The sequence below is a fragment of the Coturnix japonica genome, chromosome 2, assembly GCF_054131305.1.
Source record: "Coturnix japonica strain WE chromosome 2, WE-NBRP24, whole genome shotgun sequence".
NCBI classification, from domain to species: Eukaryota; Metazoa; Chordata; class Aves; order Galliformes; family Phasianidae; genus Coturnix; species Coturnix japonica.
The window spans coordinates 99,915,309-99,942,424 of NC_140664.1; the positions used below are offsets into that span (position 1 = coordinate 99,915,309).

Sequence of the window (27,116 nt, forward strand, 5' to 3'; positions counted from 1 at the left end):
CCCCTTTTTATCTCAGATCATTTATGCTCGTGCAACTCTAGTGGTTCCCAGTGTGCTGGGCAGCATCTTGCTTTTGTTTCTTCTCAGATCAGACTTCAGTTAATGATAGCTGTGCAAAGCACTTTGTCCTTCTTCTCTCCATAGGTGAATTCATTCCACTTGCTGGGAGATTCCCGTTCCTTCCACAGGAAGGACTCACCCCCTGTGATGCAGCTCCAGAGCATCTGCAGCTCCCCAAAAACACAGCAGTGATTTGGGCTTAGGCCACAGAGCTGCCGTGAAGTCACCATGAGACTCTGTGAGGGCAAAACATCTTTGTGGCACACGTTCCCAACACCTCAAGACATACTTACCCTATTTCACCGCTCAGGGCAATTTATAAGCCTTAAGGTTCCCCATGCTGAGCAGACCCAGATTCTGTGAGTGGCCATGGGGAAGATGCCTGAGTGCTCAACTTGCTTCCAGAGCAGCTTTCCCCTTGTTGGCAAGGGAGTCAATACTGAGCATGAACACCCAGAGCTGTCCCCAGCCCCATGGGCACAAGGAGAAGCAGTGGAAAACACCCACAAGGGCACTGCCCAAGGCCAGAACCTCCCTGTCCTGCACCATTGCCAGCCTCTGCCACCTGGCTTGGCATGCAGGGAAAGCTGGGTTGGTTTAACCCCAAGGAGAACAAGCACTGATGCCACAGATTCTGAGTTAAATGAAGGGAGAAAAGTTGGGGGTTTTGTGTGCCACTGTCATCACTGAAACTTGAGATCAATCTCCTGGCGCTGTGCTGAGAGTCATAGGGAATCGTTCCAACTCCATTCCCAACCATTCCCTTAGGTTCAGCTGAATTGCCTCTCATTAGGCTCGTGGGGTTTTGTGTGTGTGTGGTTTTTTTTTATTACTTTTTAACAAAAACAAGCGACGAAAGCTGGCTGGGCTGCTCTCAGCATTGGCTGGAGCCGCTTGGGCCCTCCCTGCGGCCGCTGGAAGCTGTGAGCATCCCGGGGCCAGCTCCTTGGCCAGACGCTGCTGATTAAAGCCGGAGTGTTGGGCCGAGCACAGTCAGTCCTGCTCAGCTCAGTGCTCGCTATGGCACTGCGGGGAGCCTGCCTGCTGCTCTGTCTCATCTCCCTTGCACACGTCTCAGTCCAGCAGAATGGCAAGGGCAGGCAGAAGCCGGCTGCCTCCAAGAAAGGTAAGGGCTGAACCTGAGGGATCCTGCATGGCGTGGGGGGCAATCGGCAGAATTAGGGGTGCTCTCATGGAGCTTTTACCTTTTAAAAACTGAAGGAAGTCTCTTTTACTTCTAGCGCCTGTAGGGATGCTTTCGTAACTTAGAAAGGATAGAGAAGTGGCTTGGGCAGGTTGCTGCACTGAGTGCATGCAGTGGTACAGCCTGAGGGTCAGAGGGCACCGTGTTTTCTGTGTCCTCCCAAAGGCTCTCTGCAAACTTCCCCTTCTGCTACAATCTCCCTTCCTCCGGACTCTACCTCTGCTCATTCATGTTCCAGAAGTTAAGTGGCAGCTGTGGCAGAGCAGAACATCACCTGTTACAAACAGCATGGCTCATCGTTTTCAAGTGCTTCCCTCCTCATACCTCCGCTCCACAGCCCAGAGCAGACACCCAGAGTACAGAACGAGCAGTGAGCTGCTTCGAAGGCACTTTGCTCTTTGGAGCAAACGAGAGTGGGAAGGAAGCATCCCAGGAATTTGCTTGGCCGAGCTCTCCCAGCAGCTATTTTTGTCAGATCCCATCCTTGAGAAACTTTGTCATTTTCTCCCAGCGGATCTCTCTATGAAATCGGTTCAGATCCGCTTAGTCCACAGCAGAGGTTTCTGCCTGTGTCGTATAGCAAAAACACCACCTTAGACTGATGCAGGGTGTTTATATGCATTGCACTTCTAGGATGTAGCAGGAGGGAATCTCATTTCTTAAGGAGAGCTTATCTTTTTCTCTCTCTGACTCATCTCCTGGGGCTTCTCTTCATCCCTTGCCACCTCCAAGGCCACTCATGCTAAGGATGGGATGGCACCCTCCTGTCCCCCATCCTTGCTCCTGTCCCATTTGGTGGCCAATTGGAGGGAGTGAAGGCCACAGCAACTCCCTCCCAGTCCCTCTGCCCTTCACTGGGGTGATTTGAACAGGGCAAAGTCATGGGAGAGTTGGGGCATTTTGTTGGGTTTGTATTTCTTAATCTGTGCGGCCAAGCCACAAACAGAGGAAAAGAAATCTATGCTTTGAGCCAAGCCTTTTCAGCTCTTTTTTTCTCTTTTCTTTGCTCTATTTCTTTTCTTTCTTCATGATGTAATTATTGCTTACATTTGGATCTCCTTCAGAGCAAAAGCGATGCAGTTTCACTAAGGAAAAAAAACACAACCAACCCAAAACTACCATTTCAAAAACGCTGAAATAACACATTCACTTTGCCTGTTGTTTTATTCCCCTCTCAAATTGCTCCCGGTAATTGCTCCAGCTGCAGCACTCCAACAAATCCTCTCTGAACACTGGTGGGGTGGGGGTGGCAGGGTTTTCTTGTGGGGTGGCCACAGCTGCAGGGTTGATGCCACTGGGAGAGGGTCCAGGCTGGGGACTCCTGGCATTGGGGGCTTCCCCTGTTTACAGCCAGGCAGAGTCCATGGGGGCACGGAGGGAGCACATCTGTGTAGCTCCTACACATATTTTTAAGGTATTTGGAGTCCAGATGCAGATACTTGCAAATCAGCATCTAGAGACTGATAATGGGCACTGCTTCTGACTCTGACCCAATTCCCTTGTGATCTTGGAGCCTCAGTGTCAGTAAGGAAGAGACCTCAGAAAGTGCCTGCAGACATTTCCAGCAACACAAACCCCATGCAGAGGTTCCCTGTCCCCTCCTGTGCTCCAGGAACATGCTGGGCTGAGGCACAGCTTATGCAACATGCCATTGCAACAAGTAAAATCAGCCCTGAGCCGTCATTTGCAGCCTCAAACACATTGCTTGTGAAATTTTCTTAACCAGAGCATCAAGAACCCAGATCTTTCTGCAGTTCCCTTCTCTTCTTGTCCCTGTCCTCAGCCTTCCTGCTCAGGGGTGGCCACCCCAGGGCTCACTCTGGCTCCCAGGTACATCACTGGTACACTGCTGGCTTCAGCAGACCCAAAGCCAACAGCAACAGTAGTAGCAGACAGGTAGTAGTTTACAGAGATAAGCCTTCAGGAAATAAGGGTGCACAGACAAATACTACTCTTGCTCCCAAATGGAGCAACATATGGAGCTGCCCTGGCAAGACTCACTGAGAGTGCCTCACCACGGCCTTTGGATGTTACTTAAACCTGAGCGACATTTATTCTGCTAGAAAAGAGGCTTTTCTAGCTGCGTTTTCTAACTGTGCTAATTAGCCTTTTCCCACAAAGTATTTTCATCAAGGCGCCAAAATAATAGCCAGAGCCTGAATTGCAACTGAATCCATTAAAGTTAATTGAGCAAGGAGCAAAGCAGCTTAAGGCTCTTCTGGTTTGCCTGTGCTTTCGTGTTCATGACACATGTAATCTTCAGGTTGTTGGTTTTGGTGAGCGCCCAAGTTCCTTCCCCTCTTGCCTCATTTGACAGCACAGCTCCCCAGCTCCTTGACCCCAAAGAAAGCCTCTCTTGCCACTTTGTGGGTGAACTGAGAAGTGGTAAGAGTTCAGCAGTTGGTGGTTAACAAGTGAGGAGAGCAATGCCCCAAAACCCAGCCTGAGGGACTTGGGCTGATGGTGCAATCAGGCTAGTCTGATAGATGTACTAGGGTACAGACATTGGGAATAGGATTCATACTGTGGGAATCTTTTTTGTCTTTCTCTTTGGGCAGGGAATTGGGGACTCTCGATGATAGGAACAGTTCCAGCTGCCTCCTTTGGGGCTGTGGTGTATGTTTATGCTCTCTCTGGATTTCTCCAACAGATGGTGTGAGCCTCAAAATGATTGAAGACCTGAAGGCCATGATTGACAACATCTCTCAGGAGGTTGCTCTACTGAAGGAGAAGCAAGCACTTCAGACAGGTAAAGGACGCCTTGAAGAAGGCATAGCTTTTGCTTAGAGAGAGGAGGTGCTTTTAAAGCAGTTACCATTGTTCCACATGATGCTGACAAGGGGATACCCAAGCATGCCATGATGATGTATCCATCACATGGAGCGAACAAGGGGATCAAAGCAAAGCGTGGTCTCTCTGCAGTTTCTCTGGGCACAGGAAAAGCCTCAAGCAGTTAATGACAAGCATTGTGCAGCATATGGCCCCCTTCTTTATGCCTTAGAGCTTCCCATTTGCAAAGCTATTGATATTCCTATGACACTAAGCCAGATGTTCATTTTCCGTCAGGAATCAGCAAGACAGGCGATAGATTATCTCAACTTCAGTCAAATGAGCTTTATTCTTTGCCTCAGGCTTTCATCCGAAGCCTGGGGAGCTGCTTACCTAATCCCTTACCTGCCTTGTTGTCTCTCTGTTCTATTCACGTGGCAACCTCTCAGTCTGCCTGAAAGGCACCAAAATTCACCTGAAGTGCTTCCTGGCGTTCTCTGAGAGCAAGACATATCACGAAGCCAGCGAGCACTGCATCTCGCAGGGAGGCACACTGGGCACGCCGCAGGGTGGAGAGGAGAACGACGCGCTTTACGACTACATGCGCAAGAGCATCGGGAACGAGGCAGAGATCTGGCTGGGCCTCAATGACATGGCAGCTGAGGGCAAGTGGGTTGACATGACGGGTGGCCCCATCCGCTACAAGAACTGGGAGACCGAGATCACCACCCAGCCCGATGGCGGCAAGCTGGAAAACTGCGCAGCCTTGTCAGGGGTGGCGGTGGGCAAATGGTTTGACAAGCGGTGCAAGGAGCAGCTGCCCTACGTCTGCCAGTTCATGATCGTGTAGCGGGGTTCTGCAGAGCTATAGGATGGCTATGTGCACACCCACACACCCACATGCACCTCCACGTAGCGCTGTGACTGGGGCAGCCCCATGGCCTGGTATCAGGTCAGAGCTGCGCTGCCTTTCACTCGGCTGCATCCAGCCCCATTTGCATCCCTCTCCCTATGGCATGATGTATAGATATATTTTTGTACACGGGGAACTGATTAGGTGGTTTCGATGAAGACCTGGTGCAACAGCCCAGCCTCATCAACAGCCATGTGGGCTGCCTGGGCTGTTACTCTGCAGCCTCCACCGCCACCTTTCTGAATCTTGCTGGGACACCGGCAATGCCAGTCTGTGCCTTCTCCTCCGGCCTCGCTCCCCTGCAGGCCCTGGCACAGGGATCGGGATCCTGTCTCAGAGAGCAAAGCGTGTTATTTCTGCTTTGTGCTCAGAACTGTTGGCCTTGTACCCAAGCACTGTTGGAACTGTTGGCCTAGTATCAAGGGGCTGTCGTGCTGAGAGGAAAGGTGTCTTTCCCACATGCATTCCTCCTTTTTTTTTGATCCTTTTCTCATCAGTCAGAAGGAAGTACCTCACTTATCTCAGTGAGGGAGATAGTCCCAGCATCAGATCTTTCAAAATTCCTGCCATAAGTTTTATTTATCCTCCTGCACCATGCAGGAAGCAATGATTACTTGCAGCAATATATAAAATATATTCTTGGGAGCAGAAGATGAAGGCATTAGGTAAACAAAAACCCTGCAATGCTAGCTGGTAATAAGCTGCCCTGTAGAAGACAACTAGCTATCAAAGACAAACCCCAACAAGGAGGAAGTTCTTTAGGGCCTATATTAGCAATGAATTACTCCAGTCTTTGTTGGTCAAGGCCCAGTCCTCTGCAAACACAAACGTGCTGAATACCACGTGCTAGTCAAACTGAAGACCTGACCTTGGTAAATTTCTGCTGAGAAAAGGGTTGAAAAAACTGAAATATAAATTGGAATGATGGGAAGGCAATCAGCCTTGCCAACTCTGATTTGCTGACTGCTGGCCAAAGCACACCTGAGGCTCTTTGACACCCAGTGCTTGGTGCTGGCCCAGTTCTTTGGGTTACACATCCCTAGCAAGGCCAGGCAGAGGGCAGCCTGACAGGAATCGTATGTTCATGGGGAGCCCTCAGGAGAAGTGTTTCCATTTGCTGCTTTGCCTAAAACCAGCATGGTGGTGGGGATCCAGAATGTCATGTGGGAGAGCCAAGCTGGAGGGGTCAAAACACACACACACACACAGTGCATACTTCCCAGGCTGTCATTATTGCCAAACTTTCTGCTGTTCAGATGAATACGAAATAAATATATATTTAGCTTGCTGAAGGAATGGAGTTGAGTCATTGTGGTCGAACTGCTTCATTCTCCTTTCTCTTCAGAACAGCTCCAAAGACCTGTCTGAGGGTAGGGGACATGGGAGGCAGAGGGCAAAAGCAGGAAGCAAGAGTCCACTGTTCCGTGACCTCATTTGTAGGATTGTCCCTCCTCTGTCATCCCAGTCAGAGGCAGGGAATCCTTTTACAGGAAAATAACATTTCCTCCCTCCTCTTGAAGCTGGGAATTTTTAGTGGAAAACAGGAGTCAGACCAGAAGGGTCCTTCCCTTGCCCAAGCCTGGCAGCAGTGGCAGTGCTGGGGAGGTGGCCCTTCCCCACCTGCCTACCTACTCCGTACCCAGCAGAGCTGTGGCAGCACTAAGCATCTCCCCCCCCCCCCCCCCCTCCACTGATATGGTGAGATTTTCTCCCTCCTCCTCTTTCCCTTCAGTGTCTCTCAAAGACCACACAGAGCTGTGGAAGGCAGAGCTTGCCAGCAGGCCAAGGCAGCATCCTATGAGCCAGCTCATCTCCATGCATACTCTCTGGGTCCCTAGGCAGATGATCTCTCCATTTCTGATATGTATGAAGGCAAAGTAGCAAAGCCCAAAGCTTTGCTGGCTTTGATCTTGATTGCTCCTAAACTGCAAGGTCTTAAAATGCAAATACGCAGTCAGAGAAATAAAGAGAAGCCTTCTGTAGCAGCCCAGGAACAAGGCAGAGTGTGAAAGCCACAGGTCCTGGCAATGCTGGGCTTTGGGGAAGTTGCAGGTGCACAGAGTGCTCTGCTCTTTCTGAGAAGAAATTCTTCCTAATATCCAACCAGAACCTCCCCTGGCGCAGCTTGAGGCCATCCCCTCATGCCCTATCGCTTTTACATGGGAGAAGAATCTGACCCCACCTTGCCACAACCTCCTTTCAGGCAGTTGAAGGGTGCAATAAGGTCTCCCCCACATCTCCTCCAACTTCTCCACTTGCATGTGCACCAACTGGTACAGAACACACACAAGGAAACTGGCTCCTGTACTTCGTTCTATAATATGTCAGAACAGAAAGCCAAACACTCAAGTATGTCTTAAAACAGCCATCTTTTAGGAAATGGTCCAGAAATAGCATCCATTAAAAACATGGTGAAACAACTGTCTCACTTGAAAAATGAGGACTTGGAAGGAGCTATGTGGGTGGGGTGCCATGTACCAACAGTGGCTGACTGACAGCTTTCTACACAGCCTAGGAACTGTATGTGCTTTCAAGAAGGCAGAGCAACAGCAACAGCACAGGTCACAGAAGACTGATTGCCCACAGGTGGTTGTGGAAAACATCAGCATAGAAACCCATCATTTCCTTCCAAGCTGAAGCTGTACCTGATCCTTCAACTCATGTTAGTGCCATGAGAACCTACCGAGAATGCACAGGAGTTTGATTTGCCATTAATTTGCTTCTTTTTAAATGAAAAATAAAACAACAAACCAACAAACAATACAAAAAGTTTTAAATAAAAAGTGTCTGCAACGATGAACTTGAAGCAGGTGTCATCCAGGATGGGTCGCTTTCCTGCACTATAATTTCTCTGTTCCAAAGGGAATCAAGTAATCCACAAATGTGCTTAAAATAGAGCAATTATTGGGTGTTTCGATATATCAGGATTATTAAAACCTCATGGCAAACAGTGGTACTTCTACATACATTCATAGAGTGGCTGGTTTGAAGGGAGAAATAAGGACTGGCCAGTCCCTGTCCAATCTGCCTTCCATGAGCAGGTCTCCAAATAATTCATCCATTTTGAGTCTTCAGAAGTAGTGAGGATTTTAAACCTCAGTTTCTACGTGGATTAAATTTGCTTCAAAACAAACAAAACAAGCGAGCAGTCAATACACACAGATCCATCCAACAGCAAAGAAGGCTTTCTAGAAACTCACTGAATATTTACATGCTAACTTGCAAAATTATCCCTCCCTGTTTTCTCTGCAAGAATACTTGTGCCTGAAATCCTGCAGGAGGCTCCTCTGCCACACAGCATTGCTGAGAGGTGCTTGTGTTGTCCCACAGTGTCAAAGGGGGATGTTGGTGCTATGGGCAGCAGGGGCTGAACCTTCTCTGCTGCATTTCCATTACATTTTGTAGTCGTGCAGCAGATGGCAGCAGAGGGGCAGTCTGGCGCAACGGTACCTGACAGTGGAAGTGAGTACGATGCAAAGATGCGCCATTCCGTTCCTGCATGCAGGAGAAGTGGTACCCATTGGTAATCATTAACACTTGCTGAATGTTTATGGAGACCAAACAGTGGATGTGAGCACAGTGGGTGGTGCATTTCGGCAGTGGCAACAGTGCGCTAAGAGACAAGCCATGCAGGGTTCTTTTTTCTCGCTGGTGTTTTGCAGCTGAGAATCTTCTCTATCAAATAGCATCGTTGCTCTCTTTGTGTCTGTTGTAGTTTCCACAGAAAGAAATAAATAAGCAGCACTAGTTTTGGAGCAAATTAGGTATATGCACACATGAGAAAGCTGTACACTGGCTACTCCAGCTGGTAATATAGTTGCATTTTATTTATTAAAAAATAATAATAATTAAGTCACAACTTTATCTGAGGGAAAAGTAAACTTGAATTTGTGCCCATACATTCAAAACATGAAGTAAGCACAGTGGAAGTCAACCTTAGACTGAAAGCAACTGTAAACTGAGGTTTATATCATCGTACCAAAAGCTGAGTTAAAACCAAACAAAAGACAAGCATCATAGTCCTCCTTCAAATGGGAGGAAGGGAGGAAGCACTGACCAGATGAATGAACAAATGGGCTACCCTGATAAAACACATAGTGGCAATTCAGTTACCTGAGAAAAAAAAATAGATAATGTTACTTTTTAGGTTGTCAAATGACATTCAAATACCCCCAGTACACTTTGAAATATGTGATCCCACATATTTGACCAGCCACAGATCTAGGAATACATATTTCTGTATTAAAAGTGCAAAATGTAAGCATAAAAGGTACCTGAAGCGATAAAAAGGTACTTCCAGCTGGCGTGCATTTTCCTATATGCCATAGGAATATAATTAATTGCATATTGGTATACGCTGTTAAACAGGCACACTTGACTGTTTAACACAATCATATGTAACGCCAGCACAGTTAACAGAGGAAGAAATCCACATTTCTTTTGCTGTAAACAGTAATGTTCCTGGTAAAGATGTTTTCATTTTAGACATTAATATAAACATAATGTCACTGTATGCAACACCTCCTATAAATCAGGTGGCACTGATTTAAAAAAAATTTAAAAAGCAACTCAATTCATATACCTGTAGCGCTGTGTGTGAGGACATGACCCTCAAGTTTTAGAAGGCACAGGAACTGAGGGAGAAGCTAAATACAGCGCTCAAAAAGAAAGCAAAAGAAAATACAGTCTTTGGTATAGGCTCACACAGTGCTACTGAAGTATTAGAACGTCAGTTGGAAATGAGAGAAAAAACACAACTTGACTCCTGAGCTAGGCGAGCCCAAGCTCAAGCATACACACTGACGGACATACACGGAGCTCTTCTAGGCTTCATACATGTGGTCTTTCAGTACATTTTCATTGCAATCACTGCAATAAATACAAATGAATTTTCAAGCAGCAAGTAGTAGACATGACAGTCTCTCCTACTTTGCTTAGACATTAGGAGAAGGAACCCGTACCTGTGCAATCTGGAGCTGCCTTGAGTCCATGAGGTGGCCTATGCCTTCAAAAGGTCACCAGCCAACACTCAGACCAAATGACTTGTGAGAAAGGAGGGAATACTGCACAAAACACTCTTTCTACTCTATTCATTGCCACGATTTTAAATTGGTATCTTTATGAATTCCTTTTCCTGATGCCTTGATAATAAAAAGCAAGAGCAAACCTCTGCCATCCATCTCACAACTAGAAGAAGTTCATGCACTTTCGGAGTGCTCCACTGTTTGAGTTTACCAGACATTCACTCTAAAATGGGAAGCTACCAACAGCTGAATTAAAAAAACAACAATTACACAAACAACAAAGCAAAAATGGTATCAAAACGTACTTAAAAATAACACTCCTCTTCTGCTATTTTTCCCCTCCGCACTTGTCCTTGCAGGCTGTCTGTATTTCCACAGGAAACTACCATGCCTGGCATAAAATTACTCTTCTAAGCTGTCCTGTTCCTTATTCTCCAGCAAGGACATGCTTGTATCGCCGTTATGTTTTTCATTTCCATCTGCATTGTCCTCCAGTTCACCTGATTTCTGATGAGCAAATGTGTAAGTGTCATGGTCTGTTTCTGCCAGAAGTGGAGGCTCCTCTGTGTTAGGAGAGTGTTTTGCATCTTTTCTAAAGGAGAACGGAGGTGGAGAAGGTGGCAAGCTACCCATGGGCCCATCAAAAGGCCGGTACACATCAACTTCTGGAGTGACTGAGCCATTGGATTCCTTCAGCAAATGTCCATAGACCATAGCATCATCGATAACTGCATAGACATGGGACTCGTTGGTTTTCCTATCCTTTTTGAACAAGCGTTGCTTTCCAGGCATCTGGGTATTGACATTGGCATTGTATACACCCACCATGGGATTCTGGCTTTTCTTCTTCCTATTACAGAGTTGGAATGATTCACAGGTCAGAAACAACACATGGCTCAGTGCATCTGAGCTCAATAATGGCAGCTGCTGTTTATACATTCCACCTACCCTGTGTCAGACAGCCTAATCTACATGGATCGAAGGCTGTACTTGTAATCTTAAGAAAAATAATTATTAAGACAAGCTGTTTTTTGTTTGTTTGTTTTGATCTATTCATTTATATTCCCCAAGGGCACATCTCATTAAAAAAGTGCTCCTACATGGTGTGTAAACTATGGAAGAAGTTGTTAGAGAGTCTGTTAGATGAAAGACTTTAAATACCCTAAGTGACTTTACAGTTTGTCTTAAGAAAGACTTGACTAGAGTCACATGCAGCCCACACTCATCATGATATCATTTTACGTGAAGCCCTAATAAATCCAAGCAATACCTTTATCCCTAGTATGGTCAGAAGCCTGTGCCAAAAAGCAAAGCTGGGCAATGCACTGGGAGCTGAAGGAGTGTGACCCCAGGAATGCTGCTCTACTTTTAAGAGAATCAATTCAGAATAAACCAGCATTCTTAGAGCAACTTCACTCCAATGCCAGTGCACTGCCCACATTATGCTTCAGAGCTTTGTTTAAGGGAACTACATCAACAAATGAAATACAAGGCCCACCACCTCGCCCACAACGTGTTCTTGAACTGCTAATCTACATGCATTCTAAACGAGGAACTTACTTCTTCTTAACACAGCACACAGTGAGTCCAATAGCTGCAAGAATTCCGACCCCAGCCAGTACACCAAGTATCACTGCTAGATCTGAAAGCAGACAACAAGTTACAAGAACACTGAGCATCTTCCTACAAGCTGTTTGGGTCTGAAACTCCTCAGCAGTTCTTAAGTGCATCTGTTGCATGCAGAGGGAGTTTCCAAGCTGTGCATGCCTAGGGGTAACAGGAGACAATTCTAAGAGACTGGCAGTCAAGCAATGACAGGATCCTGCTGATAGCCATGGACCACAGACACAAAAACAACCAACACTCCCTCTGTCAGACTTAGCCCTTTGTGCAAGAATTCAGCATAGCTCACGTGCCGCTGAACTTACCTGCAACATTTCACAAGCCTCTGGCTGAACATGTAGCATAGAGGAGAAAGCATGGAAAGAGACAGGCAAGTAATCAACAGTTATTTTGTCACAGAAGTATTCATTACAGACAAAAAAAGAAAAGGAACGAGGAGGAGGAGAAGAAAAAAAGAATAAATTTCTAGACCAGAAACTGCATTAAATGTCCACGTAACAACACCTATACAGACAGCAGCAGTCGGTCTCCGGCAGATGATGCAGAAATGCAAACACGGAACAAATTTACGTGTACCTGAGCAAAACCTACCCTAAAATTGTGTTTTTTAGTGACTTTTCAGGAAGTTCAAAGATTAAAAGCAGCAGATTTCACTGTTATTAGTCAAGGCAGTCTCAACAGAACAGTGAGGTCTGCCCCAAGGATTATTTGTTACTCATGTTAACACCAAGACTAATTAACTGCCAACATAAAGAATACAAGATGCAGGAATCTTATAAAACCCAAAGCATGCAGAGCAGCATACAGCGCTGTTTCCCCAGTGGAAGGAAATGAAACAAGTGGAAAGCAGGCCATGATAAACTTACAAGACTCACCTATCTGCTTTTCAACAAAAGTCACCCAGAACTTCAAGTTCAATTGCATGGGGTCCACAGGCTTACAATTGGAGACGTTTACCCAGAAGTTATGATGCATATTTCGGGGCTGAGGCAGAAGCTCATCCTCGCGGCGCACAGTTTCCTCTGCTCCAGGCATCTGCTCCTTTATGTTGACATAGGCACGCCCTGTCTCACAAGCAATGCCCATGCGGTCTGTGGAGAACCCTAGGCGGGCAACTTGCTTACTGGGCACAATGATGTACCAGGATATGGAGATGTAAGGGGGTAGACCATAAAGCGAGTTCGGAGTCTGTAAGTAAGTTTTAGCTTTTGAATCTGGGCTCACAGTAAAAGTACACTCATCTGTAAGAAAGCAAATGAATACAGGCACGAAAACTTAGTTAGTTTCAATATATTTTTTTTAAGCTTTACCTTCCAGCATGTAAATACCTCTGTAAAAAAAAAAACAAACCAAGACCTATAAAGTTTATTTCTACATTTGCACTGTATCTCAGTACCAGCGATACAACTCACCTATCATCTCCTCTGTATCAGTAAACATCATAGACATATCTGCAGAATTTCCCCTCAACTATCTACAGCACAAACCTTTCCTTCCTGCAGGACTAAGCCACCTCACTGATTCAGATAAAGATCAGTCCAAGTAATGACTCCAAGCCTAGACTCTAAAGAATTGAATTCTTATTTCTATTTGCGCATATTTGTTCTAATAAATGTACTGAAAGATCCAACAATGGGGTAAGATGTACAAAACATAACCTTACCTTTAATATGTGGCACAAAAGACATTTTCAGATCTTGATTATTAGACTCATTGACGAAACCTTTGCCAAATGTTTTTAAGGATATGGTGACATTATTCCTCAACTGAATCTTTTCAATGGCTCCACCAGGGCAGAATATACCAACGTTCATCTCTGTCTCTGGGGTGGCACTAGCAATGCTGTAACTGTAGCTTGTGTTGCAGTTCTGTTCTGGGAGGTGCTGCCGCAGTTTCAGTGATGGAGATGTTATTTCTATATTGATCAGTTCGGGAGCTGTGAGCTTCCAAATAAATTTATGCAGTTGAACTGGCAATTGGGTAATAGTCTTGGGCACTGAGAGGGAGTAGGTCTTGCTGTCACACCACCGAAGACCCACACAGCCTGTAATCACAAAGACAAGTCAAAACAGTTACATTTTTTTTCTAGCAGGGGAAGTACATAGGAAAAACAACCCCTCTGATATACCAGAGTAACCATACACAGAGTCCTATTAGACCTGTGATGCAGATCCAGATAAGAATTTCACTGAGAAGACATCTTCTCTTATTAACCTTTACCACATACATGTACGGCTTGTAGTACACAGAAGCACACAGAAACATTCTCCAGGAAACAAGATTAAGCCACTTTTGTCATACTTATGCCCTTTTCAGCTGTGATCCGCAGGCGGGATAAGTCCTTGCACAGAAAGGAAATCTTGTAGGCGGCGCCAGAGGCCAATGTCAGAACACGGTCACAGGTGCGAGGATCCTTGCAGATCAGGCACATGGGCTCTGATACAAGCGGGGATCGCCTGGGCCACTCTTCAAAGTGTATTGTTACAGTCATATTCCGTTCTTTGCTAAGGTCAATCAAGTGGGTGACATCTGCAACGACAAAACATCTCAGAGCAATTAATGGTGTGAAGGAGAATTTCCTCCATCTCTTCTCACCCCATTAGACAAGGGGCCATTAAAGCTATTTCTATATTAACTAAGAAAACATTATTTACTTCTTTCTATCCATGTAATAAAAACTCAGATAGTATCATAATACTCTTCCAGTTAAGTTTAAGCCTTTACATCATTTCCTGACTACTTCTCAGTTGTAATGGGGCAACGTAAGCTAGTCTCTTTTGAACAGGCTAAGTTATAACACAACTAGTTGAGCTCCATAGTAGCTATGTTAGATTTGTTAGATTTCTGTGCTTACCCTAGGTGAGCTCAGAAAGTGCCTTGACATTTTTATTACAAATCTTGAGAAGGCAATAGTACAAACAATCCTGGAAACAACTTCCAAACACATAGAGGACAAGAAAGTGATCAGGACTAGTCAGCATGAATTTAGAAAAAGGAACCCACATTTATGCAGTGCAACACCCCCTCTAGAATGACGGGACTGGCTCAGTAGGTGAGGGAAGAGCAGTGGCTCAGTCTCAAAAGCCTTGCTAAAGTTGAGTTGAACATTTCCCATAATGCATATTCCCAAACACACTAATTAAGTATAGACTAGCTAAGTGGACAGTGATGTCAACTACAGACTGGCTCAACTGCTGACCTTGAAAGGTTTGTGATCAGCAGGATAAAGTCTGTCTGGAGGACACTCATTAGTGGTCTACCCTACTGGCTCAATACCAAGGCCACAACTCCTTAACATTTTCGTTTTTGACAGATGAGAAGATAGAACACACCCCTCTGCAAGTTAGAAAAGAGGAAATTTTCCTCTTAATTAATGACAAGCACCACAGACAGCTGTGGAACACCAAAATGTTTGGGAAGCTTTGAGAATGTGTAGATACCAATGTATTTTTAATAAGAACCATGCTTAACTTGCACACTACACACTAAGAAAGTTTCAATACGGACCTGAGGGCTGAATTCGAATCTTTGATGGAACTTACATAACTAAAATCACTCATGAAGTCCTATGAAATCCCAAGAGGAGCCACTGCTCTTTCTCAAATCCAAGCAGTTTATTGCTTGCACTTCATTAAATAAATGGCAACCTTTTTTAAAAAATTAATTTTTAGATGGCTATAATCTTGGCTATAAAGATATTTAAATGATTCTTTGCTTTCCAAAGTAGAACAGAGATAAAGGTGATTAACTGAATGCAATGTTTTCCCTCTGTCTGGCTTCCAAGATGTAACACAATAAATGTACACAAACGTGATTTGTTTAGCAGTTTCAGGAGGATTTGCTGTTTGTGAATGGAGACAGACTAGACAGATAAAGAACTGAGGATGAGAGTGCCGGGATGCTACAGAACCTTTGATAGGGAGACTGTGGGGTGACACACAAGCCTGGACAATTTAATCAAGAAGGTTCTTGCAAGATAATTGGATCAGATCCCCATGGAGAGAACATCGCCTCAAGGAAATGCTGCCCTATGTTTAATTTTGTTTATAAAGAGTGCAAGGTCTGATTTCACAGATCATAAAGGCATTTCTCAGTTACATGGTGCATATGCTGGAAAAGGAATCTCCATTTACAAGATACAGTATAAAACCTACAAATGGACATTTTGACCCTGCTGCAAATTGCAAAGCTCAGTATTGCCATTCACCTTCCTGTTGCAGCAGCCAGTGGCAAATAAAGTAACGCAGGCCTCAGTGTTGCTCAGCAAGCTACCTCCTTAACTAAAGGAGGGCTCAAAGTTCAAAAAAAGGAATGACAAAAGCAGCATTCTCTTCCTCATGGAGCACAGTCTAAATGTCTATGAACAAAAGCAACAGAGCCGGCTTGTGTCTGCAGAAGGAAAGAGGAAAAGTAATAAATGCAGAGACAGTAGGAACAAACCAGTACTCACTCTCATCAATCTGAGGGTGCTGAACGACGACTTGGAAGAGTAAGCGAAGGATGCCTGGGTTCTGGGCATCCTGATCACAGCCCTGCAGAGACAGGTTGAAGCTGCCAGCAATATTAGCAGGCTGGCTGTCACTCAGCTTAAACACTTCAGGATTACTAACAGAGCCAGGTATGTAATACTCCACCCTCTCCTCCTTCCTTTCGCAGTTGGAAAGGCTGTAGTCGTGGAAAAACACACTCGCTCTCATGTTGGAAGGGACTACAAACTGCCATGTCATGAGCTCATCTTCTGGAAAGCCCAAGGGATAATTTGGGGACATCAACATGATGGAAGATTCCCCCTTCAAAATGGATTCAATAATGCATAACCCTAAGACAGAAGAAAAGAATCATGAAAAGTATTAGCAATTGGAGACAACACATCAGCATATGTAGTGCTGCAGCAGCTGAATATTTTTATTTGACAGTGAGCTCATCCACTGCAGTTACAGGTTAGGCTATTACAAGAACATCACACTTAAACACATAGTTGAGTTACTGCTATTACCTTCAATTATACAAAAGGAAAGGGATATGCTAACACTGTTATTTTCAGTGTAGTGGGTTTACCTGTCAAACACATGGATGGGCCTGTATTTTATGAAAAGGAAAGATCTTAGTTCTCACTTCTGATCCTGGCTTAACAAGAGCAATCATGCAGCTTAACAGCCCGCTTCCGCTAGTACTGCTTCACCAAATTTCATGAAACAAATACAAAAGCTTTTAAATCAGCTCAGTCCAAAAGCTTTGGAGTTCTAACAAGAGCACACCAGCACAGAGCCTCAAATATGCATGATAAAACATGAATGAGAACCACAGAGATGGTGTAACATGACTTGTACTTGGATGAATCCCAGCACTTGGCAGAGCAAAGCTATGTATGCAAAGATTACAGCCTTGCTCTAGCCAGTAACTATGAGCAACTGCAAGGAGTGCCACCCCTTACCTTTCTGAATGTCTCAGCAGTGCCACAACAGAGCAGAAGTGACAAATCTTATGGTTTTTTGTTATTGCCTTCTAGAAACACAAATCTAAATCTGGTCTATAGCTGATGGCAACAATCACACGATTCAAGTAAAGCACAAGAAAAACCCTGAAAGAAGGTTTGTCATGAGGTCACAGAGCAATCCACTGACTACTACACATATTTCAGGTATTTTTAAAAGATTATTACACAACATGTTATGTTGCTGCACAGGCTGAAACAGATATCTGTACTTAAGCACTCATGTACCTCCCAGGCATTGGTTCCCCTTTTCCCACCTTCCTCTCCTGAAGAGAGACATTAGTTTGAGACACAAGCAAATCAAGGAGGCTTTATTTAAAAATAAAGAAACATAACTACACACTGCAACTAACAAATAAGTCTCCTGGATTACTCTAGTAACGCTATCTAGTCCCACATAAACTAAGAAAACTGTTATGTTTAAGTTTTAGGAAGTTTAAAGAGATTGCACCAAAAGCAGCAACACAACAGTTTGCATAATTATTGCATTGAACAATCAAGCTACTGAGACACTTTGATGAGGAATAGCTACTGAACAAAAACTAACCATCACCACCTTTTCTAAAAGAGGACTGCATGGGGAAGAAATCAGGGAACAATAAACTACTCCATATACTTACGTTTTATGGAAGACCTGTTGGCAATGTTAAAGCCTGAAGTGGTGACAGTCAAGTTCCAAGGGAGGTGCAGAGACATGATGACTCCTCCAAGCAGTTTGACACGAGATACTGAGCCATTTCTGCAGAAGGTGCCAATGTTGACTGTGGCTGTATCAATGCAGCTGTTGATGTTGTAGCTAACTAAATCTGGACACATCTCTCCTGGTTGAATCTGTCTTAATGGGGCAGAAAATTTCAGCTCAAGTCCAGCCTTTGTACTCGCTTTCACATCCCAGATGAAAGTCCTATTAAGGCGAGGCAGCCCTGGTGGGTAAAGATGAACATCTCCAAAAGGACACGGGCCTGATACACAGTCTAAATACAAAAAGAGAACAGCCTGGTACACTATGGAAAGTCATCAAGTAAATGAGGTATGTTACTTACCCTTTCATTGCTTCTTTAAACTTCTTCAGTACTTTATATATATATATATATATATATATATATATATATATATATATATATATATATATATATATATATTATTCTACATAGATTCAAAGACACTCCACTCCTATAAGTCCTGTCTTTAAACAGGACTCCCGTCCCTTTGAGTAGACAGGATAAACTTGCTTTTACAAATGAACCAGCTTGACTAACAAGGTATTTCATTCTTTGTTGTTTGCTGAAGAATTTAGAAGGTATGTAGTGAATAGAGAACTGAATAAACAAACGGGAGGAATTCAACATTAAAAGAGATGGAAATCATGAACCTAGAGAACTGATTTTAAGCCACTATGCTCAGAATCGTGATACAATGCCTGTCAAATCATTAAGTTTTCCACTACCTGCAGTGAACTGTACTTTCATTTGCTTGGTGCCCTCATTTAAGTATTTTAAAAATCCAATGAGTTAACATTCATTTTTCCAGACAGAAGTACAGACTTAAATTTGAGTAGTTTCAGTAATTCAAAGCTGACTGTCAGCATCCAAGATTCTTTTCCTAGCCAAGATTATAGGCAATACCTTGATACAGTAACAGGGAGAAAGAAAAAAAGCATGGCTTTATTAGAGGAAAACCACCACTGATGAAAACAAAATAGAAACATGTCTTACCAATATTCTTCTGAATTTCCATCATTAAATATTTCTCAGGAGTGTTACAAGTGAAGGTGAAAGTCACAGTCTCCCCTGGTCTTATCTTCAATTCAAACCGGGGTCCACTTTTTACACGAATTAGACAGACAGGTAAAAAACCAGGTTTCAATTTAATTGTAACTGTGACATTGTCTGCTGCACGAAGTGAGATTGTGAAGGAAGCTAAGGAAGGGAAAAAAGACAAGGTGCTACGTTACTAGCATGTACAAGCATCACAGGGAGCATTTAGACCTGTCTCAAAGGTCTTCAGCTCTAAGTCTCCATAAAATACCTGCAGCTCCCCCAGCTCAGATGACAGAAATCCACCTGCTGCACGTGCCCATAGAGGCATAAATACAAATTATGGAGGATCACTTCTGCGTCAGAGTCATGGGTTTCACATTATTCCTTTGAAATTTCTGCTTCCCAAACCCAGGCTCTCACCCTCAGCTTAAATTGCACTGTAGGGTAACATGTCAACCTCAACAACCCCAGCAGGTCATACAAGGTACTGTGGTGATGCCAATACAGACCAAGAGCCCAGACCAATGGCCGCCTGTTAAGAGATTCAATCACTCCTAGTTACTAAAATCACATTAACTGGTCCTCCAGGCAAGGAAGAGGCACTAACGTGCCTTCTACCCTACACAACAGTTTTGGGTATGAGAATGATGGCCAATGGGTGCATGTGGGCATGGTTCTCTCTTGCCCTCCAACTCATTCCCTGAAGGCCCTTAGCGGTGAATACAGCACCTGAGGCCTTGGGTGGGCTGTGTGTGCCCAAATACCTCTTCACACCTGACACAGCCATCGGTTGTGGGGAACACATCCCATGGCTTTGGGGAAAGTGCTCAAAATGATACCCAGTTGTGCTTTTATATGAGTTTGGGTGTCCTGAGCCTCTTCTGGACTTGTAGGCCTTTTTTCACAACCTTGGAGTCAAGCCCCGGAAACAATCTATGTTATCTGCTGTCAGGATCAAAGGCTTTATGCAAAATAAAAGAACCAAAACCACAAATAATGAGGCAAGCCAAATTTCTGCATGTACCTGTAACAATTACTTTATCAGCCCTCTATACCATTAGTGAAAAATCTGGTCACTTATTAACCTTCCTACAGCTTTTAAGCTCTGACCTGATAGCTTACACCAACTCCCTAACCAAAGGTAAGAACAAGCAACGCTTTGCTTTCCTGCTTTAGAAGTGCTTTCAGAGCAGTTTTCAATTTGCATTTTCCTGTGGATCAATAATATTAACAGTCATAAAAAGATGAGAAGATATACAGGAAATGAAGGAGGAGGGTTTGTGCGGCAGGCTGCTGTGATGCACCAGCTCAACCATGTGCACCCCAGCACAACGCAGAGCCTGGCATGCAGCAGGTAAGGGGGACACAGGAGACACAAAAATCTCCCTCATGCAATGAAGTCCCAAACAAACAAGCATCAATCCACAAGTTTATGCCATTCAAATATGAAGTGCTAATAGCCCAGTAACAATAGTTAATATCTATGGACAAAAGTGTCTTCTTTTTTGCACACTCATGTAGGTTGTACACCCAATTCGGCTCACATGTGGTCAGGCACTATGCCAGGTTACTGCACAAATAGGTAATCCATTTGGTCAGAGAACTGAGAGCACTGTGAGCACTGTGCCATAATCCCAACAGCATTCAGCTGCTAAGTTACATCTAACTATCAGATCTCATTTTTGTAGGCAAACTGGGGAAAAAGAATCATGCAGGAAGAAGATAGATCCAGTGATCTCAAAGTCATTAAAAAAAAGATTAAATGGCTAAAAAACCAAACTAAAGCCACATACAGAGCAGAATAGAGACTACTGCAGGGTTTCTATAAGCATTGGTGAGTCTCCTCATGACTCACCCTGATCTGTCTCTATGATTCCCACCACATGCCTTCTATTTGTATTAGCAGTAACCATCCACACTTCTCGTAAGGAAGGAATTTCCACACCTTGTTAATTCTGCACAGATGACACACAGGATATTTGAAAAAAGGAAAAGCATTACCAGAGCTGGGCCCACTGTGCACAGTGATGAAATTGTTGGGCTAGAAGATGTCAGAGGTGAAGCATCCAGCCCTGAGCTGCCCTGGATGGAGGTTGTTCACAGGCTGATGCCTGTCTCGAACTCAACTTAGAAACAAACTGCATAGCGTAAAACAAGTGACATTATTCTGCAAAACTCAGCTTAAACTCACCTACCTGCAATAAACACCGATTACCTGTGTATTCACTTAAATACACTTTTCCTGTGCAATGCAGAAGGTAAGTTGGAGAGTGGCAGAGCCAGTGGTGCTCACAGAGAGCACGTGCATGAGTGTACATACAAGGAAAGGACTTGGCAGAACAGTGATTTATAGCTATGCACAATGCCTTGACAAACAGGACAGAAGAACAGAGTCCAGCCAGTAGTCACCTCTTGGGGGCTGAATGACTGAGCTTTACTGCAGCTCTTTATCCATAAGGACCTATGGATGATTGTTTTGTGTGACTTCACTTTATGGAGTCAAACAACCAAAACAAACAAACAAAAAAACAAACAAAACCAACCAGACAAAACAAAAAGGAGGAACTGACAAAAGTCACCAATTTTAGCCATTTTTAACAAGACAAACAGCTGGATCAGGCTGACTCAGGCACCACTCACTGCCAGAGACAGCTGAGGGAGACAAGCAACTGCAAGGCTCTCTGTGGATATGAAACATCTGGATGCTAGCCCCTGCTCTACCCAGGGCTCTGAATGCTCTCCACTCACTACCTTGGTTATGGCCTCACCCAGCCCAGTGCTAGGTGACAGGAGGACAGCACAGGGACATGATGGGGACAGCTCCTGCGTCCCAACTCAGTGCCCCTATGGCTCAGCTAGGAGGTGCTCCCTCTCACAGCCATTTCCCTGGAACCCCTGACACAATTCTCACTGCACTCTCAACTCCAACTTGTAAAAAGTGAGTCATAAAATATTTTGAAGGGCAAATATCTCCTCAATTTGCTGACTTGAACCATTTTCTAGCTGCCTTACTGAATCCTTCCTGGTTTTGGTCCAGCTGTCCAGTTCATCTACAGCACATGAGTGCCCAGAATCAGCTGCTCCAACCCCAAGCGAGATGCCCATCCATGCAGTTGCCTTCTTTAAATGCTTCAAGTTAGCCACAGACCCTGCTCATGGTAGGGGGGCTGGAATCAAATGATCTTTAAGATCCCTTCCAACCCAAGCCATTCTGTGATTCTATGATTCTACAAACCATACACTAGAGTTAAACTCTACACAACTACTGAACAGAGCTGTAAGCAGCAAATGGAGATCACCAGCACAAAGCGCAGCCAGCCCTGCTGCTGTGAGCTCAACCTTCCAAAGCAAATAGGATTTTGTTTACATTTAAAATGCAAACTACCTGCTTTGCTTATTGCTTAATGGTTGCCCGTCCTCCAACGCAAGAGATGAGGTCCACATAGCAGTTGAGATATCATGCACCCTATTGGCTTCTCACCAGGGAAAAAGGTGGCAATGTCTTCAGCCATGCTGGCATAGCTCAGTCCCCAAGGCCAACAAGACTGCTCACTCAGAAGCGGTTAATTCATTAAGTTAATTTGCAGCACCTCACAGGAATAGAGTAACTTGACTTCAACTTGACAACTGCGTCATTACTCAAGTTTCAGTACTTCTGCTTTCTCTAGAATCTTTTCGGATGGCTCATTGAGACACTCGTAACTCATGTGTGAAAGTCATTTTTACAAGAAGCTTTTTACACCAGAAGTGGAAAAAGAAGACACTTTGGGATTTGGCAAGCTTGCCTGTAATTACAGAAGGGCTGCTTGGTGTGCTTTTTTGTTTTGTTTTTTTAGTTACTTAACTTCTGTTGCTTCAATTGAAGTAGGAAGCGAAACTCAGTAAGTGCTCTTTGCAATCTGCCTGTGAGCCCCTGTACAATGCATGAGACTAAAAGATGTGGGTCTGTACAAGACACAACCACCCTGGCACCAGAAACACAAAGGCACCATGCAAGTCACTGCAGGAGCCTCCTGTGATCAAATGAATGTTTGCTTGCACAGTTTATCCCCGTGTCAATGTAAGGTAGTGAGAGGATGACATCTTGGAGCGAGTCTGTGCAGTTCTCTGGCCTCGGCTCTGATTTACCAACATGGAGAAGCACATTTCACAATCCATGGTCCCTCCCATGCCAAACAACCCGCCAACATCTTTGTCTCTCTGCTGTGAAACTGCAGGTCACATTTCCACCCATCACCATTTGCACATCCTCAGATGTGAATCTCCCAGTTCCATTCATGGACACAACACAGCCAAGGACAACACTGAAACACTGGCATCATCATACTGCTCAAAATAAGTCAGTGTGTGTGTGTGGGGGGGGGCATTGGTGGTTGGATGAGGTGATCTTAGAGGTCTTTAATGATTCTATGAAAACACACATCTACCAGAGGTTATGGCAGGTTTGTTCAACTCTCTCTGCCAGCTGAAGGTCCCATCAATACTACATACAATGGCCAAATTCAGCTCACCTCTACTATTAGCTAATACAGAAACCAAAGGTTTTGCTCTGATGTAACAGCCAGCAGCTAAGTACAGCACAACCAACATCCTTTCCTTCACACCCTAGTGGCACAGGTTGGCACTGAGCAAAAGGAAACCCCAGTTTGAGCTTTTCCAGGAGACTCTAAGTGGAGGCCAAGGCCAGAGAGCAAAAAGGGGCACTCAGAAACATTGCAGCAGCCATAGGAAGAGAAGTACCCATTGATTCAGTTCCCTTTGGCAGCAAGGGGAGGCTGTCACCAGCTAGTCTGACTGGTTACAGCCCATACCAGTTTGAATACAAGAGGATGCAGCTCCACACACGTCTGCTCTTCTCCCACACCTATCTTAAGCCTCCCAGGACCTGGGAAAAAGCCACGTTTTGCCACTAACAATTCCAAGAACCAAGGGTTTTTTCCCCTCCCAGTCATTCTCCTTTTGCCCGCTTTGAGTACATACAGCTGTAATAAAGCCATTAACCCATGTACAGCAGACGTAGTGCACATGCCCTCCATCTGCCAACAAGTGGCAAAGCCTCCTCTTGTCAGACACCTTCTGATGCTCTCCTTCCCAACATTAATTTTTACTTCGTGGCTGCAACACTCAGCGCAGGTAATGCCAAAAGTATCGTGGCTGCTTTCTCAGCAAAGAATGGCTCTTCGGGCCAGGTCTCATTGAAATGTTTCTATAACAGACTACATGCAAAGATGTTCAGCCTTTAACTAGGACTGAGATTTTAGTCACTGGAATTCCAAGTCGGCAGTTCCGAGCAGAAATAACCCAGCTTCCCTCGGCTTTCACAGGAGCACAAATAGGCAAATCACTTATATTCCTTCAATACTAAGTCAGAACACCATAGATAGTCTTGGTTTCAAAAAAAAAAAAACAAAAAAACAGCACTTTTTATTATGATTCATGCGTGACTTGAATCAGTCAGTTGGGAAGAAAAAGTTACCTTGAGGGCAGAGCAAGAAGCAACACAGCTTTACCAGGGCAACTCACAAATTATAGCAAAGGCATTTTAAATACAGATCTGAAATGTGCTCTATAGCCTTCATATGAGTCTGATTAACTTCATTATCACTGCTACAGAGACAAATTTTAGTTGGAAAACATATTCTAAAAGGTCAAGCATGTAACGGTTGATGCACACACTCCCACAGCTACATGCTGTGATCGCACCACATAGTTTTTCACCTATGAGACAACCAACATTTCATTTAATAATTTATATTGTGAGCGAAGTTGCATCTGAAGAAAAACCACAAACTCATTTGCAGACAGTATGACCAGTCACACTGTATACATTCCCACAGGAAAGAAAAGATGAGACAACGCTCTTACATGCTGGGAAGGGTTGGAAGGAGGAGATGGGATGAGGCAGGCAGACAGAAGTGTGACACTGAAATGGTAGGAGAAAAAGTTAAGAACCTTGTGATCTTGTACAATGCAAACATAAACTTCTTTATTTTGTTAAAGCAGGAACAATATGCCTGGACGCAGTTTGGATGCTTTCAGCGTGACAGAGGAGAAGAAGATGGATCAGATGACAACAAGAAGCAATAAAATTAAAGACAATGGCTCTAACAGAGCTGCAGCTCACCTTAAAAGTGAGCCCACTAAGTTTAATGGGAGGCATCAAGGAGATTTATGGTGGGGAAGAAAAAGGAACATAAGATTTTGATAAGAACATTTTACCAGACAGCAAGGAATGATGTATGGACAGACAGTCTAAGGGTGGTTCAGATAGAGAGCACGATTAATGGGCTGTTGCATTTCCCACTGAAGGGCCAGATCTGTGCATGAAAAAAGATGCAGTTGAGGATTTTTCCCATCTGCTTCTAAAAATCCTTTATTGATGAAGAAACCTGGTTTGTCTCCTTCTTGTACAGGTCTACCTCTTTGAAACAACCACAGTGTAACATTCTTTCTTAATTCTTTGAAGTGTTTTAACAAGCAAATAGCTGTCATTAGTTTGACAGAGAAGCAACACACTGAAGTTCTAGATTACTTAGTTTGGGACTTATCCTTCACAGCCACTGCTTTTACCTGTGTAGCTTATTATCAATGGCTGCAAGCACAATGCATCAGAATGATGGGCACAGCTAAAGGCAACAGAAATGCCAGCATGAATCTCACACTGGGCTGCCTGGGTTATTCACAATCAACACAAATAATTCTGCATTTGTTTTGTACATCCTTGCAGGGTCTTTCACAGGACACACAGCTACAAAGCAGCCTGTTTACGTGTAAGGATGAGCATGAACCGCCTGTTTCTGTACTGCATTTTTGGTGACCGAGCAGCTTTTGAAACCGAGGAAAAGCCCTAAGTGCTGTTTTTGAGCTCACAGCTGGAATCCTTATGGGGCTGCAGATGGGATTTGGCTGTTCCTTGGCCATCTATATGGGACGGCATGGCGCACCCAGGAAGCATGAGAGGAGCAGCTGGCAGCAAGCACCCGAACACTGGGCACTGCAGAGCTCTGCTCGGGTAAGTGCTGCTCATTCTGCTGGAAACTTAATAGGAACAGTAAGTTACATCGGAACTAGAAGTTACACAAACTATAGGACCTGTTCAGGCCGGCTCCTTGCAGGTAACCCACTCCGTTCTCCCTGCATCCAGGGAAAAGGGCTTCGGGAAGTTACTTCCGTAACCTAAATGCTAGAAACTGAGAGCGCAGAGATCGCAAAGTTCACCCGGTCAGCACTTCTTAAACGATAACTTCCAAGCAAGATATCCCGGTGCCTCAGCTCATACACATGCCGGGACTGCGGCCCCATCCCCACTCCCCAGCCACATCAGGGCTGCTCCCAGACCCACACCGAGCGGGCGGCGGTGCTGGGCTCACAGTCCGCTCATCACCGCCGTCGTTCCCCATCCGTCCCCGCAGCCCCACCGTCCTACCTTCCCTCTGGAGGTGCTGCGCCGAGGCGGCGAGAAGGACGGCCAGCACCGCGAGCAGCGCGCAGCTCCCCGCCATCTCCCGCAGGGGCCCAGCGCCGAGGCGGGCGCTGGTTCCCTCCGCGCCTTCGCTTCCGCCTCCTCCACACACCTGGACGGAGGGAGGGACGGAGGGACGGAAGGAGGGGACGGTGGCAGTCCCGCCCGGCAGCTCGCAGGTGGAGCTCTGCCGGACCGCCTCTTCCCCTGCGGCCTGCGATGCTGGCTGGGAATAATGTTCCGTCATAGGTGTCTGCCCAGTGGGACTTTTTACTCAGCTCATCTTAATCGTATGCAGTGAAGAGAAGTCGCGTGTCAAAAGAAAGACAAAAACCAAAACGCACACACAGACACACACACTAAATACATAAATAAATAAATTAGGTTGGAAGAGACCTTAAAGATTACCTGGCTCCTCCTCCCTCCCTGCCATGCCACCCACCAGATCAGGCTGCCCAGAGCCCCATCCAACTTGGCTTTGAGCAGCACAGTTTCTCTGGGCAGCTGTACCAGGACCTCACCACCGTCTGACTAAAGAAATTATTCTTAACATACGACCTAAACCTCCCTTCTTTTAGTTTAAAGCCATCCCCTCCTTGTCCTATCGCTGCACTGCCTGATAAAGAGTCCCCCCCCCCCCAGCTTTCCTGTAGGCCCCTTTAAGTAGTGGAAGGCTGCAATGAGAGCTCCCTTAAAAGTGGCTGATGTTATTCACCTCCCAGTACCTCAATGCGCAGCACTTCAGTACAGCTGGAAACAGCACAATCAGGGGGCTTAAACATGTTGTGGTTGAAACTGAGGCTAATC

The 27,116-nt window shown here is 44.9% G+C and overlaps 2 protein-coding genes across 2 annotated transcripts; one reads left to right on the forward strand and one right to left on the reverse strand.

Annotated features, from left to right (window-relative positions):
• Window positions 1-1,055: 1,055 nt before the first annotated feature.
• CLEC3B (C-type lectin domain family 3 member B) lies at window positions 1,056-6,238 on the forward strand. The gene is made up of 3 exons (XM_015854149.3): window positions 1,056-1,186; window positions 3,915-4,013; window positions 4,483-6,238. The coding sequence occupies exons 1-3, from the start codon at window positions 1,081-1,083 to the stop codon at window positions 4,881-4,883; spliced, it is 606 nt and encodes a 201-aa protein (XP_015709635.1). The 5' UTR covers window positions 1,056-1,080; the 3' UTR covers window positions 4,884-6,238.
• Window positions 6,239-8,752: 2,514 nt separating this feature from the next.
• CDCP1 (CUB domain containing protein 1) lies at window positions 8,753-26,827 on the reverse strand. The gene is made up of 9 exons (XM_015854191.3): window positions 26,274-26,827; window positions 18,803-19,006; window positions 17,708-18,061; window positions 16,044-16,412; window positions 13,895-14,122; window positions 13,257-13,637; window positions 12,469-12,834; window positions 11,531-11,612; window positions 8,753-10,820 (listed from the first exon to the last, which is right to left on the reverse strand). Exons 1-9 carry the CDS (start codon window positions 26,554-26,556, stop codon window positions 10,373-10,375), a joined length of 2,715 nt encoding a protein of 904 aa, XP_015709677.1. The 5' UTR covers window positions 26,557-26,827; the 3' UTR covers window positions 8,753-10,372.
• Window positions 26,828-27,116: the final 289 nt, after the last annotated feature.